Source organism: Rhinoderma darwinii, chromosome 2 (assembly GCF_050947455.1).
Source record: "Rhinoderma darwinii isolate aRhiDar2 chromosome 2, aRhiDar2.hap1, whole genome shotgun sequence".
Lineage (NCBI taxonomy): Eukaryota > Metazoa > Chordata > Amphibia > Anura > Rhinodermatidae > Rhinoderma > Rhinoderma darwinii.
The window spans coordinates 55,266,958-55,286,029 of NC_134688.1; the positions used below are offsets into that span (position 1 = coordinate 55,266,958).

At 43.8% G+C, this 19,072-nt stretch overlaps 1 protein-coding gene across 2 annotated transcripts in view; it reads right to left on the reverse strand.

Moving 5' to 3' along the window:
- The window catches only part of MTMR6 (myotubularin related protein 6), a 58,104-nt gene extending 39,032 nt beyond the window's left edge, over nucleotides 1-19,072 (reverse strand). For both annotated transcript variants that reach the window (XM_075851655.1, XM_075851654.1), the window contains exons 1-4: nucleotides 18,936-19,072; nucleotides 7,843-7,959; nucleotides 6,382-6,544; nucleotides 2,236-2,393 (exon numbers count right to left, since the gene is read on the reverse strand). In XM_075851655.1, the coding sequence (XP_075707770.1) occupies nucleotides 2,236-2,393; nucleotides 6,382-6,544; nucleotides 7,843-7,959; nucleotides 18,936-18,959 (462 nt within the window). In that variant the 5' untranslated portion in view covers nucleotides 18,960-19,072. The remainder of the gene's footprint in view (nucleotides 1-2,235; nucleotides 2,394-6,381; nucleotides 6,545-7,842; nucleotides 7,960-18,935) is intronic.

Here is a 19,072-nt window from a genome sequence, read left to right on the forward strand (position 1 = left end):
GGTGTGTAGGTGTGTGTGTGTGTAGGTGTGTGTGTGTGTGTAGGTGTGTGTGTGTGTGTAGGTGTGTGTGTGTAGGGGTGTGTGTGTGTGTAGGTGTGTGTGTGTGTAGGTGTGTGTGTGTGTAGGTGTGTGTGTGTAGGTGTGTGTGTGTAGGTGTGTGTGTGTAGGTGTGTGTGTGTAGGTGTGTGTGTGTGTAGGTGTGTGTGTGTAGGTGTGTGTGTGTAGGTGTGTGTGTGTAGGTGTGTGTGTGTAGGTGTGTGTGTGTAGGTGTGTGTGTGTAGGTGTGTGTGTGTGTGTAGGCGTGTGTGTGTAGGCGTGTGTGTGTAGGTGTGTGTGTGTAGGTGTGTGTGTAGGTGTGTGTGTAGGTGTGTGTGTGTGTGTAGGTGTGTGTGTGTGTAGGTGTGTGTGTGTGTAGGTGTGTAGGTGTGTGTGTAGGTGTGTGTGTAGGTGTGTGTGTAGGTGTGTGTAGGTGTGTGTGTGTGTGTGTAGGTGTGTGTGTGTGTAGGTGTGTGTGTGTGTGTAGGTGTGTGTGTGTGTAGGTGTGTGTGTGTAGGTGTGTGTGTGTAGGTGTGTGTGTGTGTGTGTGTGTGTGTGTGTGTGTGTGTCAACCAGCTATGTTAAGGAGTTACACAGACTACTGCAGCAAAAGGGAAGTACATTTTAATGAAGGGTATTTAGAAAGCAAATGAACAATGAAGATTAATTTTAGAGCGAAGGTGTACATAGCCTTTTAAAGGAAAGGTGTGTGTGTGTAGGTGTTTTTGTAGGTGTGTGTGTAGGTGTGTGTGTGTGTAGGTGTGTGTGTGTAGGTGTGTGTGTGTGTAGGTGTGTGTGTGTGTAGGTGTGTGTGTGTGTGTAGGTGTGTAGGTGTGTGTGTAGGTGTGTGTGTAGGTGTGTGTGTAGGTGTGTGTGTGTAGGTGTGTGTGTAGGTGTGTGTGTAGGTGTGTGCGTGTAGGTGTGTGCGTGTAGGTGTGTGCGTGTAGGTGTGTGCGTGTAGGTGTGTGCGTGTAGGTGTGTGTGTAGGTGTGTGTGTAGGTGTGTGTGTAGGTGTGTGTAGGTGTGTGTGTGTAGGTGTGTAGGTGTGTAGGTGTGTGTGTGTGTGTGTGTGTGTGTGTGTGTGTGTGTGTGTGTGTGTGTGTGTGTGTGTGTGTGTGTGTGTGTGTGTGTGTGTGTGTGTGTGTGTGTGTGTGTGTCAACCAGCTATGTTAAGGAGTTACACAGACTACTGCAGCAAAAGGGAAGTACATTTTAATGAAGGGTATTTAGAAAGCAAATGAACAATGAAGATTAATTTTAGAGCGAAGGTGTACATAGCCTTTTAAAGGAAAGGGTGTTAAAAGGTGTTTAATAAATATATCCAAGTCTTTTCTGTCATTATTTTCTAAGTGTATTAAAGCAGACGTTTTCCTTGCAAATTCCTTTTGACCAACGCTGCCCAAGATTCAGGTAGAGTGGCAGCAGTTTCCAAAACCTGCCCCCTCAGTGATTGCCATACAGCTATTGGCTGTAACTGTAGGTCACTAAGGTCATCATTGTACACCCTCTTCCATGTCTGTCGGCATTGTATAGCGTTTGAAAGCATTATGTTCTCTTATAACTCATTCCACTTGTGTTCAGTTGGACCCAAATGCAGAAGGAGTCAGTTATAGAAGACCATAAAGCTCTCCAAAGACATACAAAGCAGCCGGCCATGGGGGAGGGCAGGCAATGTGCCATAGAACTACATTGAATAACTGCATGGCACAGAATGAGGGGGGATGGCTGCCGCTCTCCCTAAATTGACGACTGCTCTAAGACCCCTACAAAAAAAACAACCTTATTTGGGTCAAATTTGTAGAAAGTTATATTTTGTCTGAAGTTTCACTTGAAGGATAAGCAATATAAAACATTTGTTTTTTAATTGTCAAATTTTCAATTAAAGGAAAAAAAAAAAGATGTAAAATCTTTTCTTAATGGCCACCTGCTAGATTCAGTTCTAGTTCTTAGAAAAAAGAATGCGGCAACCAACGCAGACCTCAGATATCTGGCAGTAAACCGGTTACCACAAACTGATATTTTCAGTCAATAGATCTGACTGGCTACACTGTAAAGTGCAACTCCAACTTTAGCGGCTTCTTAAATAACATATGTTACTATCAGAAATTCACTTAAACGGCAGGAGTGTTCCTATAATGACCTGTAGGGCAGCAGGAAATTTTAGTTAGCCAATTCTTGTGCCTCGGACATCCATTTTACCTTGTAACCTCTGTTCACATCAGAGAGTTGCCAGTATGCATTAGGGACTCCCATCCGCTTATACTCCTCTTTCAGGTCAACGCACTGCCAGCCAAGAACCCGTTCTGCCTCCTTTTGTTTGGGGTTGTAGGAAAACGCGTAGAGATCATCATATCTCACTAATAGAAAGAAAAGTAATAGTTACACAAAAATCCAGAAAAGTTTTTGATAAAAAATTTTTGGGGGCTGTGCATTGGTTGGCATGGCGGGAAAAACACATATGGCCATCGACTGCAAAGCAAATCTTATTTAGTTATACTTTTAGGGGTGATTAAACCCCCAATTTACTTGTTAAGGGCTTCTGATATCCTGCTTATCGAAGACAAAAAAAAACCGGGGTGCACCGTAGTGTGATATGGTCATTTCAAAAGGCGATGAAAAAATATAGTAGTGCACTCACCTATGGATAGGCACATCTCTACTGTAGACTTTGGTTGGTACAATGGCATTGAGCCTGCCACGGGGCTATATAGGAAGTTTCTCTCTCAGAGTTGGGGGGCAAAAATCGTAGGCACAAGTAGCTTAAAGAAAAGCTTAGACTTCCAAAGCTAGACACTGATGGCTTCATACAAGGTAAAAATCTTACAGACGTAAAAGTATAAATGTAAAATCACGTAAAAGAGGACGATTTATAATGAAAGATAACTGCAACGCGTTTCAATCTCATACTGAGATCTTCGTCAGGCATGTCTGGTGTGGTTATATGCTTCACTTATAGATAAAATAAAAGGCAGATATTTTTGAAAACCCGGTGACAGGTAAAAGGATAACATTCATAAATGTTCTTCTCAAACTCAAATAATCTTATTGCATGCAGGCGGTATTAACCGGTTCGGCACCAGACTATTTTGAGCCTTCAGGTACAGACACCGTTTAGACATTTTTAGCATGCGTTAAACGGCTATAACTTGTTTTTTTGGGCTAGCGATGTGATTATTGTGCCGTTTTTATTTTAACTTTATTTTACTTTTATTTATTTTTAAAAATAAATAAATATTATGGCTTCTCCCTAAAAGGTCAGAAAAGACCTTTCTGGAACTTTTCTTCTCCTTTACACCTTGTGTTTTTACTGTAACTGGGGTTGAACAGCAGCCCCAGCTACAGGGAGACAAGCCCTGGTATAGTGACTAATGTCATTAATAGGGCTTTGATGGGTTTAGTTCAGGGGTCTCAAGCACGCGGCCCGTGGGACGCATGCGGCCCCTGAGGCCGTCATCTGCGGCCCGCGGGACACAGAGCCGCTAGTATTGTCTCTGCTCCGGGACTCTGTGGAATTCCCTGACATCGCTGTCCATATATGGACAGTGTTGTCAGGGTCTTCCCCAGAGCGGATGTCTATGGAATTCCCTGACATCGCTGTCCAGAGCTGGACAGTGATGTCAGGAGCACAGTTTGGATACCCAGCAGGAGGGCACTGTGGCAGCTTCTACAGAGGGCACTGTGGCAGCTTCTACAGAGGGCACTGTGGCAGCTTCTACAGAGGGCACTGTGGCAGCTTCTACAGAGGGCACTGTGGCAGCTTCTACAGAGGGCACTGTGGCAGTTTCTACAGAGGGCACTGTGGCAGTTTCTACAGAGGGCACTGTGGCAGTTTCTACAGAGGGCACTGTGGCAGTTTCTACAGAGGGCACTGTGGCAGTTTCTACAGAGGGCACTGTGGCAGTTTCTACAGAGGGCACTGTGGCAGTTTCTACAGAGGGCACTGTGGCAGTTTCTACAGAGGGCACTGTGGCAGTTTCTACAGAGGGCACTGTGGCAGTTTCTACAGAGGGCACTGTGGCAGTTTCTACAGAGGGCACTGTGGCAGTTTCTACAGAGGGCACTGTGGCACTATCTAAAAAGGGGCTGCCCAATCTTGACATTTGTGTGTCTGCCAAACGCTGTCAACTGAGCCGACGGACTTCATTTAGAAACACTTAAGCTGGAAAACTGGATTGTTGAAATAAGCACATGGAGAAATCTCTGAAATTTCCATTAAGTTTAAACCTAGCGCTATTATTATACTAGTGTAGCATTATAGTAATGTAGTATTATTATTATTATAGTAGTTCAAATAAATAATTGATTAACAATAATTTTGTATTGTAACAAATTTGAATGTAATGCGGCCCGTCAACTTCACGAGTTTGAGACCCCTGGTCTAGTTAGACTGAGCCGCAGCCTCCCAATAACGGCATCCTGGTGATCATGTGACCAGCCCCTATTCTAATCACAGCGCTCATTGAGCGCTGTGTACAAGAGAACAGAGAAGACAGAAGCGGTGAATACCACGTCTATCTTCTCTCCAGAGTACCCGGCAGTCTGACTATCAGGCACCCGACATTTCGTTGCCTGATCGCTAGGGCAGCCAGCTAAAGCCCGTGCAGTAGACATACTATGGCGCGGGTTCTAAGGATCTCGTATAAATACAGTGGGCGGTTGGCAACCAATTAAGCTCGCTGAATCAATGTATCGCAAAGAATATACACTACATGAACCAAAAGGTATTGGGACCCACTTCTTAATCATTGAATTCAAATGTTTCATTCAGTCCCATTGCCACAGGTGTATAAAATCCAGCACTAGCCATGAAGTCGCCTTTACAAACATTTGTGAAATAATGGGACGTTCTACAGAGATCACCCAATTCCAGTGTGGTCCTGTAATAGGACGCCATTGTTTTTCTTGTGAAATTCTCGCTAAGTTTGATGTGTCACATGACCCTCTTCCCATTGAAAAAACTAAAGTTGGATACAAAATGGCAGACTTCAAAATGGCCGCCATGGTCAACACCCAGCTTGAAAAGTTTCCCCCCTCCCATATACTAATGTGCCACAAACAGGAAGTTAATATCACCAACCATTCCCATTCTATTTAGGTGTTTCCATATAAATGGCCCACCCTGTATTTATAAGTGAAGTATATATGACCACACCAGACATACATGATGAAGATCTCAGTATGAGATCGAAACGCGTTGTAGTAACTTGTATGTGGTTTTAAACTATATCCTGGCACCCGAATTTTTTTTACCTTGTATGAAGTCATTTGCGCCCAGTTTTGGAAGTTCGAGCTTTATTTAAAGTTATGTGTGTCTAATATCCTGGTTATAAAAATTAGCCAAATTATGGCCACCTGAACAACTGAAATGGCAGCCTACATATCCACCAACCAATGAAAAATCAGACTGATTTGTGGCTTTAAGGGCTCAAGCAAAGCTGGATAAGAAAGTAACTGCAGCCTGAGGGTAGGTGCACACGGTTCGGATTTAGTGCAGAAAACTCTGCAGCAAATAACGACCCAGATACCGCCGGGAAATCCAGCTGAAAGTTTGAGCCAAATCGGGTTTGATTTGGTGCAGACTTTTGGCTGGATTCGCTGCTGCGGGGATAAAAACAAAACAAAACACTCCATACTTACCTTCCCCTGGTCTCATTTTAGGGCAGAGATCTGCCGGCCTCCTGGCAGGACATTTTCTCCCACGTGAGCGCTGCAGCCTATGGCTTCAGAGGTCACATAGGATGAAATGTCATCCAAGGAGGCCGGCAGTACAAGAGACTAGATGGGGGAGGCGCGACACTTTTTTGTGAAAAATATTTTTTTTTCCTTTCTTTCTGTACATTCCATTTTTGCTGCACATTCGCAGCTTTTCCGCAGCATAAATCGAACCATTTGCTATTTGTGGCAGAGTTTTATTTCCCAATTAAACATAATAGGGAAAGTCCACAAAAAATATACAACCTTTCCGCAGCATAAATTGACAGGCTGCGGATAAAAAAAAAAATCTGCACTGCAGGTTAATTTCTGCATGGAAATTTTCTGCAGCATGGATTACGTTTTTAAAATCCAAACGGAAAACCTGCAGCAATTATGCTTCGTGTGAACATAGCCTTATTGTCTGTCACCCAGTTTTACCAGAAAGAGAAATACGGTAAGTATAAGTATGAGGACAACCCACGAACCTATATTTACTGATGATTTTCTTTCATTTTAGAGCCTGACTGTATTTCCTTTTTTTTATTCCACTAGTTTTTAGGGGGAAGAGGTTCAATGAGACAAGGTGATAAGGACCACCAACATCCAGCTAAGACCTATGTGTTCAATAAATGAATTGTAGACTGGCCTTACCTGGCCTGGAAAGTTGAAGCAGAGAGTTGTAGATGTCATGACAGTCCCGCTCTCTGGGAACTATGAAATGCACCACGCGGAAGTTCTTGCACTGTATCACTAGGGGGCAGCCTGTTGTAGTGAGGGCGAGTTTCTCCACAGCAGCAATGTGATGGTGTAAAATCTAACACAAACCAGGAACACATTTTACAGGTGGAATATAAACATGAACCTTGTAGAAACCAGTCCAATAAATATACACCCATCCTCGCTCCATAAACTATATATGCTCGTAAAATCATAAAACGTTGTTTTATATTTATCCAATCATTTACATTCACTTTGTTCTCCTACAATTTCATGAACTGTTACACACTCCTACCTGCGAAGGACCTATAGCGCTGCTTATCCTGATCCGCCCGACTCATAAACGTAACGTCCGGAGTGCAGAACTACAGTGACTCTTACACGGCCAGAGACATAGGAGTGGCGTGAGAAGGAACAATCTAGATATGAATTGCTTCTGGGGTCTGTGGGAAGCTCGGTGACAACCCTTTTGAGCACTTTAGGTACTGCCATTAGAGAAGGTAACCCAGCATTACCATTACTAGCCGCCGGTATGTTAGTCTCAGCGTTCTCCGACTCACAGTGTCAGGGAAACGTGTCATACCCTCAACGTGATCTTTGTCACAAACGCCGTCAGATTTTCCGGGAAGAATAGTACTACATGCCGTGATATTCTACCCTTCAAAACAATGGACACCACAACGTAGCTTGACTGACCCAATTATAAGTCAATGGGGTCCGTCAGGCATCGGTGGTACCTGTCGTATGACGGATCCGACACTGTCATAGTATCCATTATAAACAGAAACCATGATGCAAATGTGAACGTAGCCTTACACATAATACAGAGAGTGGGGGGGGGTGGTCTATAGCATGACACACTCGTAAAAGGCCTGCCCTTAGTGCACCAGAAGACGCCCAAAACCAGAGGGCAAGAGGACATACAGGAGTCGGGCAGTGGTGGACCTCCTGAATCAAGTTGTCAGAAGGGGTAACTATGGGGGAACTAGAGGTGTCAAGGCAAAACAGTTTTTGGATTGTGCCCAGACTATCTAAACTGTAAATTAAATCCCAAGTTAAGACATGTTAAAGAGGTTGTCTCTCGACAACCGACAACCCCGGTTCTAATAAAAAGCCGTCAGGGCGATCAGCTGATATAGAAGGGTCAGGTCCGCCACAGCTCCTTGGTTAGTGGCGCTCCACTCTGGATCATAGACGAGGTTCGGGAGTGGGGCCTCAACTATGGCTCCCATATGTCCAAATACGTCACATGGAAAAGTGTTGCGGAGATGAGACAACTCCTTTAATCTTCACCGGGTGTAATTCTTTGTATTCAATTGATAAACTGTTAATAAGTGTGTGTTGGAATGAGATAAGTGCGTGTACACACACGGCCCGCACCGTTACACTACATACCCAGATCTCTCTCTGCAGCGAATCTATAAACAGTAAGTGAGTGGCAGTCAGATACAGCGTCCCAGAAGTCGACTTGTTGCTTGGGCTGAATCGATCCAATAACTTCACCTGCTCCACCTATTAGAACAAACAAAGCAAGTACAAATTCACTGGATTTAACCCCTCCCTGCCGCAGACAGTTTTCGTTGTTTTGTACCCATCTTCCAAGAGTCATAACTTTTTTATTTTTTCTGTCGACATAGCCGCATGAGGGCGTTTTTATCAGGACAATATTAATTTCTAAATAATCCTTATAATAAATTGCAAAACATTTTAAAATGTTTGTGTGTGGTGGAGAGAATACGGGTGGTTTATTTCTGCAAAATAAAAACCAAAATTCTGGCTTATTTTTTTTCCTACGGTGTCTACAGTGTGGGATATAAAACATGATATTTTAACAGTTCAGATCATTACAGACGCAGCAATACCAGTTCGGTTTTTATTGTTTATAATGGAAAATAATGGGAGGGGTTTTTTGAATTATTTTTTTTTCAATTTATTTGAAAATGTTAAACTTTTTCCTGCGTTTTTAAAAAGAATAAAAAAAATAGTGCGAACACATGAACAATACATTTTCGTGTATCTTGTTAGCGTTATCCTATTAGGCGCTGCCTACATTAGGCCACTGCGTATGATGCAGCCTGGACTTCCACAGGAAAAATTTACAGACTTGAACGCGGCTGAATAACAATGATGTCATCTGATTAACTGCCAACTGGGTTATATGGGTTAGAAAGGGTCTGTATTTTTTCAAACAGTTCCACTCTTTTCACTGTATTGTACTGTGCCTGGTACAATAGGGATGAGCTGCAATACCATCCACAGACTATGGACAAGAGTGGCGCTGTTTCTTGGGGAGAAGGGGAAGGGACAGACCTTTTTTTTTTTTCACAATACCTTTAAAAGTAACTCCAACCATATTATTATATATTATATATTTTATTTTCTTGTTGTATTATTTCCTTCTTTACTCCATTTAGGGCTGGTCGATTAATCAAATTAATTTGATTTGTTCGCCCTCAAGGCCTCGGACGATTCTGGTTTTGAATAGAATCGTTCAATAGATTCTTTAGTGTCGCCGCCCTGCAGGAGGAAGCTCCACCTCTTAATTTCCTGGTCGGCCCCGTCTGACAAGTTGTTCCCCCCCGTTCAGTCACTGCTTCCACACGGAACTGCTGTTCTGTACTGAACAAAATGATACAATACGGAACAGCAGTTCCGTGGGGAAGCAGGAACTTCTAGTATATAGCCACAACCCCCTGTAGATACTACCCCCCCCCCTTGTCGATAGCGCCACCACCCTGCTGTAGATAGCACCCCCCTTGCAGATCGCAGCACCCACCCATGCAGATTGCGCCATCCCCCCTTGTAGATCGCAGCACCCACCCATGCAGATTGCGCCATCCCCCCTTGTAGATCGCACCAACCCCACCCCCCTTGTAGATCGCATAATTGATTACAGATTCTGTTAACCTGTTCCCTGGCGGGAACACACAAGTTATAATCCATTAGACACCTTTCCAATTGTATTTCTGATTTAAAAAAAAGTATTTGCAGAGGTTAAAAGACGTTGTCCACTTTCTCAAAACTGATGACTTATCCACTGGATAGGTGATCAGTATATGAACGGAGCGTGTCCGACATCCGGACCCCGCACCAATCCGCAACTCCGGCTGCCTCCGTGAACCGGATGTTTGGAACGGTATGCAGTAGTTGGAAGCAGATGGCTTCGACCACTGCATAGCAGCCATTCGGCAAAACTGAAGCACTGTTCCTATTCACTTGAACAGGAGCAGAGCTGCAATACTGCCGCTATTCTTTGACCGGAGCCATCTGCTTCTGGCAACATCGTCCAGATTTGCAGATTCACCAATATTGGTGGATTGTTGTGGATCCGTGAGTCCTGATGACACACGCATGCACAATAAAGGATTTTTGAAGTCCAATGGACTGCAAAACAGACCGGTGGTTTTACGGACCACAAAAACCAATGTGGGGCCGTGAATGACGCCTTAAATCTGTCTTAATGTTTTCTTATTGTTGTAGTTGTTTTCTGTGGTTTATTTTCACCTATATGTGTATTGTTATTGGTTGTGTTGTTTGATTTGAAGCGGTTGTCCCTCGACTCATTTTCCTCCTTGAAGTGTTAACAAAATTGTTTTAAATAGTTTAAACTTTAATAAATCGACCTAATTCTAGTCTTGGCAACTTTCCGGTTCCCCCCTCATATCCACTGTGAACATGCGCGATTGTGGGCAAGCTGCTAAAGAGGCACTTGTGTTCGCACTGCAGCTGCAGTTTCTTACAAGTCCCAAGAACACTTCAACCTGCCTCTTCTATATTGGCACGCCACTCCGAGCGCTCGACCAGCAGAGACCAAGCCGAATATAATTCTCCGCCCTCCAACTTCAGTGGGATCAATGCACCGGTATTGCATGCGTGTCTACCAGATGAAGCATCGCTGGCTGGATGTGCACACACATTTACTCTACAAACAACAGGGGGCGCCAATCAAGTAAGAACAATATCTCAGCACAGGAACATTTTTTAAACTGTTTTATTTGAGTTATGCCTTCATTTATAATAAAATATGTTTTATTACCATGTTCAATAATGAGATAACCCATGAAAATTTTAAAATAGGTTTTGTTTTTGGTTTTTAAAAGTTGTAGCCATTTTTTTATTTTTAATAACGTCCCTGGGGGAGGCCATATTGGAGGCACATACTTCCTTCCTGTATTATCCATAATGACAGTGTAGTGTGTGTGCTTTATGGCAGCTGCAATGAATGGAACTTGAAGGACAGAAAAGTATCCATAAACTTATACAGTGTCCATAGACTTAGGCCCCATGCACACGAACGTGTTTTTGCGGCCGCAATTCACCCACAAATCTGCGGGTGAATTGCGGCCTTATTCATTTCAATGGGCCCATACACACGACCGTGGTTTCCACGGTCCGTGCGTTGCCCAGGAGCCTGGACCGCAAAAAGATAGGACATGTCTAATTACGGCCGCATTTTGCGGTCCAGGCTCATAGAAATGAATGCACACGGCCATGTGCACGGCCCGAGATTTGTAGGCGGCCCGCGGGTGACGCACCGCGGCCGTCCGAGCTGCAAATCACGGACGTGCACACCACTACGGTTGTGTGCATGATGCCTTCTCCAAGAAGAAATAGAGTACAGCCCCCCGCCAGTGACTAGGGAGTAAAGGGGGTTTTACACAGGACTAGTATCGGGCAGACGAGAGTTCATAGAACGCTTGTTGCCGATAATTTCCCTGTGTAAGCAGGCCAGCGATCAGCAGATGAACGAGCAAACGCTTGATCATCTGCTGGTCGTATCGTTTTAAAAAAGTTAAATATTATCGTTGTGTAAACGGGGAGACGCGCAGCCGACATGATAATAATGTATGGGGACAAGCGATCGGAATAACGACCGCTCGTCCCCATCCATAGCTCCGTGTGACAGGAGCAAATGAGCGGCCATCAAAGATGTATCGTTGATCGGCGCTCGCTGCACCAGCCGCTTATCGACCGTTGTAACAGGTCCTTAACAAGGGAACTGCACACAGAGCCTTATTTACAATCCTGACTTATCTAGACCTCCAACGATACAATACAGCTGTCATCTGTGACTAAATCCCACCCTCTAGTGATCATGAACTGACTCAATGATCCAGTCTACATTAAAAGCTGAAAAGTGAGCTGCAGAAAACCGGATATTTCAGCCTATTGTGCATGCTGCACTAGCAAGCGTGAATACTTGAAAATTGCAGTATTATTTTTACAATAGTGTTGAACAATTTTGTTATTTTTACAAGCAGTTGCGTACATACAATTGTCCACCAACTCATAGGGTGTAACATTAAATAATGTAAATCTACAATGTTAAATCTTGCAAAAAGGAAATTAACAATAAAGAGGAAAAGATAAAAATAAAAGAGAAAGGGGTCCAAAGGAAATAGTCCAATATTTATAGGCAATTCTGACACATTCCTTGCTATGACTTGTTCTGGTGTCTACATACATTAAGACTTCTATCTAACAAAAGCTTTGGACATATATATTCATACAAAAGCCAACATCCAATTATAGGCATGCTGGGGAGAAGCATTAAAGGGGCACTCCAATTATTGAACCTCATGGCATATCGCTAGGATTGTGGTATTTCATCACTTTCTATGGTCAGAGCATCCCTTTAGGACTCATGCACACATCAGTCATTTTCTTCAGTGTGTTGTCCCTTTTATTAATGGATAGAACACTGACGCATTCATCTCTGTGGTGCCAAGCACATATCCAGTTTTTTTGCGGATCCGTGTGCCTGATCTGCAAAACTCAGTGCAGGTCCTATTCCTGTCAATTTTTGAAGATCTACAGTATTGTGCAAAAATGCTGCAAAGTAAGTGTTAATATTTTTTTTTTATCAATTAACAAAATACAAACTTAATCAACAGAAGAGAAATCTAAATCAAAATTAGGTGTGACCACCCTTTGCCTTCAAAACAGAATCAATTCTTCTAGCTGTAGGATTATAGTCAGGTGTATGATTATCCAATTATACCAGACAAGTAATAATGATCATCATTTTCATATGTAGGCTGTAACACAGTCATGAACTGTAACAGAAACATCTGTTTAGGATGTAGTAACCTTTCACCTTCCCATACAAGTGCAGCTGAGTGCATCATGTAATAGGTAGTGAAAGGTTCTCTTTAAAACTGCCAAAGAACAGACAAACTCTGCTACAAAGGTGAGGTTGTGGAAGACCGTTTTATTTCACAGATCCACCATGGCAAGACTGAGCACAGCAACAAGACACAAGCGGTCTCTCCCAGGCAAAGATTTCAAAGCAGACTGGGGTTTCAAAATGTGCTGTTCAAGCTCTTTTGAAGAAGCACAAAAGAACGGGCAACGCTGAGGACCGTAGATGCAGTGGTCGGCCAAGGAAACTTAGATCAAAGACACAGCAGATCAAAGACATATCATGCTTACTTCCTTTCGATATTGGAAGATGTCCTGCAGTGCCATCAGCTCAAATCTGGCAGAAACCAGTGAGATCCAGGTACACACATATACTATTCAGAGAAGTCTAGCCAGAAGTCATCTTCATGGAAGAATCCCTACCAAAAATCCATACCTTCAATGTGGATACAAGGCCAAGCGACTAAACTATGCACGAAAACATAGGAACTGGGGTGCAGAAAAACGGCAGCAGGTGTTCTGGACTGATGAGTCAACATTTTAAATATTTGCCTTTAAGACAAGGCAGTTTGTTCGCCGAAGGGCTGGAGAGCGGTACAATAATGACTGTAGGCAACAGTGAAGCATTATGGAGGTTGCTTGCAAGTTTGGGGCTGCATTTCAGCAAATGGAGTTGTGGATTTGGTCAGTATTACTGGTGTCCTCAATGCTGAGAAATACAGGCAGATACTTATCCTTCATGCAAAACGATCAGGGAGGCGTCTGATTGGCTCCAAATTTATTATGCAGCAGGACAACTACCAAAAACATACAGCCATTGTCATTAAAGGGGTTTTCGCATCAGACACATTTATGACAGATCCACAGGATATGTCATGAACATCAGATAGGTGCGGGTCCCAGTAGTGGGACACGCACCTATCTCTATAACAGGGCACCCTAAATCCCGTTCTACTGCTCTGTGTTGTGGCTGAAGCGTGTGATTTCCGACCATGAATAACGGAAACAGCATAGATCGCTGAGCAAGCTGTTTCTGTAAGTCCCATAGAACTGAATGGTAGTCATGGAAACAGCGTAGCTACGCTGCTTCCGTAACTGCCATTCACTACTATTGGAGTTAGGAAATCAGTGTAGCTCAGCGATCTACGCTGTTTCCGTTATTCATGGTCGGAAATCACACGCTTCAGCCACAACACAGAGCATCCCAGAGATATGACATTTATGACATATCCTGTAGCTATGTCATAAATGTCTCTGATGGGAAAACCCCTTTAACAACTATCTTCAGCGTAAAGAAGAACAAGGAGACCTGGAAGTGATGATATGGCCCCCACAGAGACCTGATCTCAACATCATCGAGTCTGTCTGGGATTACATCAAGAGGCAGAAGGACTTGAGGAAGCCTACAGAAGATCTGTGGTTAGTTCTCCAAGATGTTTGGAACAACCTCCCTGCCGAGTTCCTTCAAAAACTGTGTGCAAGTGTACCTAGAAGAATTTATACTGATTTGAAATCAAAGGGTGGTCACACCAAATATTGATTTGATTTAGATTTAGCTTATCGTTATATATTTAGCATTTTGCTAATTGACTATTAACACTTCTATTTTTGAAAGTTTGTCCAGTCATGGTAATAAGAATCATTCACAATGACCAGATTTGTGAATGTATGACTCATGTAAGGTACAGCCCATTGTCATGGACACTGCCGTATCTGATTGGTAGTGCTCTGATCCGCAACACAACAGAATGTGACTACTTTTCCCTCGTTTCAGCTGATTATTCCTCAATACTTACTTCCTGACAACAACGAGGACATTCATCAGAGATTACAACAAAGAAAGCAGTGGAGTCTGAGACGGAAGCATTGACCAACAACAGATGCGGTCACTGCTAAAACCATACAAATAGAAACACATGCCAAGTGCACTAAGCAATTCATACCATGCCAATGTGTGACACAGCAGCCCCTTACCCTGCGGGTAAACGGTTTATAGATATCCTAACAACATAATGTCAGAAGAAGTGCAGGTTCACCGCTCACCAGCAGTTTACAATTTATACAGAGAGAACATCTACATAGAAAGTTGAGTAACTTTATAAATAAATTGCACTACTTCTCTTATACTGATCCCGAGTTGCAGCCTGTGATATAGTCCATCTAGAGCTGTATTCATAATTCTGCTGGCTGTTATTACAAACTCAATACATTTTATTCAGGGCTAAGGTCAACACCTGGCAAAGGTGGGCACGTACCAGGGACCTTGGGGGACACATGAAGGGTCATTCTGTTGTCCAAAAACTGCAAACAAGAGTTAAAGAGGCTCTGTCACCAGATTTTGCAACCCCTATCTGCTATTGCAGCAGATCGGCGCTGCAATGTAGATTACAGTAACGTTTTTATTTTTAAAAAACGAGCATTTTTGGCCAAGTTATGACCATTTTTGTATTTATGCAAATGAGGCTTGCAAAAGTCCAAGTGGGTGTGTTTAAAGTAAGAGTCCAAGTAGGCGTGTATTATGTGCGTACATCGGGGCGTTTTTACTACTTTTACTAGCTGGGCGTTCTGACGAGAAGTATCATCCACTTCTGTTCAGAACGCCCAGCTTCTGGCAGTGCAGACACAGCGTGTTCTCAAGAGATCACGCTGTGTCGTCACTCACAGGTCCTGCATCGTGTCGGCCACATCGGCACTAGAGGCTACAGTTGATTCTGCAGCATCATCAGCGTTTGCAGGTAAGTAGCTACATCGACTTACCTGCAAACGCCGATGCTGCTGCAGAATCAACTGTAGCCTCTGGTGCCGATGTGTCCTCGCTCGTCTGACACGATGCAGGACCTGTGAGTGACGACACAGCGTGATCTCTCGAGAACACGCTGTGTCTGCACTGCCAGAAGCTGGGCGTTCTGAACAGAAGTGGATGATACTTCTCATCAGAACGCCCAGCTAGTAAAAGTAGTAAAAACGCCCCGATGTACGCACATAATACACGCCCACTCGGATTCTTACTTTAAACACACCCACTTGGACTTTTGCAAGCCTCATTTGCATAAATACAAAAATGGTCATAACTTGGCAAAAATGCTCGTTTTTTAAAAATAAAAACGTTACTGTAATCTACATTGCAGCGCCGATTTGCTGCAATAGCAGATAGGGGTTGCAAAATCTGGTGACAGAGCCTCTTTAAAGGGGTTTTCCGATACAAAAATTAACATTTTTTAATTTGAGATTCTGATTAGGGATGGTGTAAGAACACTGGCCAGCTTTTTTTTTTTTTTTTCATTCAATTTACTTACTGCACTCGCACTGCGGTCGATTTGCGCTTTGTTTACCTCTGATACTTCCTCTTGTCGGCCGTTTCCTGTAAGGCTTCATGCCCACTTTAGTCGTTTTCTTCAGGGTGCTAGCCGTTTTTCAGACGACTAGCACCCTGACCCATTCATTTCATTGGGGCCATGCACACTTCAGTTTTTTTTTACGGTCCCGTTGCTCCATTCCGACAAAAGTAGAGGATGTCCTACTTTGGGCCGAGATTCCGTGACCGTGAGGCCCATGCAAGTCAATGGGGCCGTCAAAAAAAACTGAAGGCAACGGCCGGGTGGGAAGAGGTACACATACAGACAGATACTGCACTAATCGGCAGCCCCTTCCCTCTGTCAGCACTGATAGAGAGAAGAGGCTGCTGATCAGTGCTGGAACGCAGCGATATTAAGAAAAATAAGTTCATACGTACCCCGGCCGTTGTCTTGGTGACGCGTCCCTCTTCTGACATCCAGTCCGACCTCCCTGGATGACGCGGCAGTCCATGTGACCGCTGCAGCCTGTGATTGGCTGCAGCGGTCACATGGTCTGAAACGTCATCTCAGGAGGCCGGACTTGAGGAAGGAGCACGCAAGCAGGGAGTTCTGGGTAAGTAGTAACTTTTTTTTCTATGCAGGTTTTTTTTAATGAACCGTTAATCTATATTGTGAGCGCTGCGCATGGTATTCCCTGTCCAGCGGTAGTCTCTGTCCAGGGTGCTGAAAGAGTTAAGGGGCTGCACTGATCGGCAGTAACTCTTTCAGCACCCTGGACAGTGAGTACCGCTGGACAGGGAATAGCATGTGCGGCGCTCACAATATCGTGTACATAGTGTGAGCGGGTTCCAGTTTCCTCTCGGAAACTGAAACACGGAAGTGTACGAGGACTAAACACAGGAAGCACACGGTTCCAATAACGGGCACACGGATCCGTGAAAAACGGCTGTTAAAACAGTGATGGAAGTGTGCACGAGGCCTAAATCTCATTGCTTAAATTTGGCGCAGTCGCTGTGACAGTAAAGGATTGGGCATGTGTGGTGAACACTGTTTGTGTAGCAACTACGCATGCTCAGAGACGGCTGAGAAAGAGGATCCGGTCCACCCCTTCCCTCAGTGTATAGTGACGTCAGAAATGACGTACCCGTCCATTGAGCTGGCCGGAAAAGGGAAGTAATAGCTGATGTACAGGGCAGCGCCGGAAGATCTGATTTTACTGTTGGAGACGCATCACGTGACCGGTTTTGGAATAGGGTGTTAGAAACAACAATGCAAACGCAAGTATATTACAAAGTGCATTGATTTTAGATGTTCAGTTAAATATGATTGAGTAAATTGGTTCCGGAAAACCCCTTTAACTAGCTTACCTGCCTGCCTGTTTAGAGACTGTGTGATGACATCATCACACAGGGTCTGCATAGCGACGTTTGATGGATTTTAAAGCGTAGGCTCACCTTCAACGTCCGGCTGTGGGAAATTGAAATCCCTCTAGTCATTTCTCGGAGTCCGATTTATCGGGAGAACTGTTCTGAAAGCGAAGATGGCGGCAGGAGGAGGGTCGCCATGCAGGTGCGCAGCTCTCTCCTTTAAAGTTTATGGGAGTTATAGAAACATATGCGGCAGGTTCAACGTCACTGGTGTCTCTCGCCACTCTACAGTGGGCATCTGAATTCTCTGACATGGAGCTCAACTTTGCAACCACATCTCAGAATACAAATGGCTGGCAACTGAATTTGCTAAAAGATTTGCCTTGGATATCCAGAGGACCATAGAAGAGGCAAGGGAGGGTTTGAGTTTGCTCTGCTCTGACTACCTTAGAGAGGGCCTACGGTGACTATTGAGGAAGTATGGAGTGCTAGGACTAAAGGGGCCCTGCTGTGACTACTAGGAAACTTGGAGGCCTGCTCTGACTCTGGGGAATTGGGGAAGTGATTGACACATTATTTTACTACTAGTGGTGTGCTTTACTATTCCTTACTTCATAGGATGACAACTAACATATCAGTAGGTTTTTGAGGAGTGGAAGGAAACCAGCGTACAGGGACATATTATCAGTCTATTCATTCAAATTATTGGTGCGGCTATGGCCAATAAAACCATAACACGGGGTCAATCCAGTAGACAAATGAACGTTCTTAGTGGCCCAACAATAAAAACTGTCATAGGGAAGAACAGACAACCTACAAAACTTCTAGGCCCATTGGCCTCATCAGAACAGAATGTTATGTTATGTGTGATAAGAAAGCTCTGATTGTATTTGCACTGTGTAGAACGCATTACTGTCCATACTGTGATTATAACGTCCCCTGAAAATAATGTACAATGAATAGAATATACCCCGATTATAATGTCCCCTGATTATAATATACCCTGATTATAATGTCCCCTGAATATAATGTCCACTGATTATAATGTCCCCTGATTATAATATACCCTGAATATAATGTCCCCTGATTATAATGTCCCCTGAATAGAATATACCCGGATTATAATGTCCCCTGATTATAATGTACAATGAATAGAATATACCCGGATTATAATGTCCCCTGATTATAATGTACAATGAATAGAATATACCCGGATTATAATGTCCCCTGATTATAATGTACAATGAATAGAATATACCCGGATTATAATGTCCCCTGATTATAATATACCCTGAATATAATGTCCCCTGATTATAATGTCCCCTGATTATAATGTACAATGAATGGAATGTCCCCCGATCATAATAACCAGACATTGGTGACTGCTGCAGTGAATTGTCATTATATACATTGTTGCTGCTCTGGGCAGATCCTGTTATATGAGACTTAGTAACCAGCAATACTGACACCAGAAAGTGACATAATAACAACCCTGAGTCATTGGCACTAGCAGGCTGGCTGCTGCAGAGGTCCTGCCTGTAAACACAGTGCCATCCAGATACATGACCATGCCAACTCACCCTGACCCTGCACAGCTTCATGAATGGTAAATGCACTAGTGTGCCATCCATACAGCTCAGCCATGACACTGCTCTTACTGCTACACGCACAGCCATTACTGTACCTTGGTGGTCCGGATGTGCTCCATCTCTGGGCCCGTCTATGAGATCCACCATGGACCGGGTGACGGCCGATCTCTCGGAGCCTCCGCGCTTCCTGCTGCTGGAGCTGCTGAACACTTCCTGCTAGACCAGCGCTACA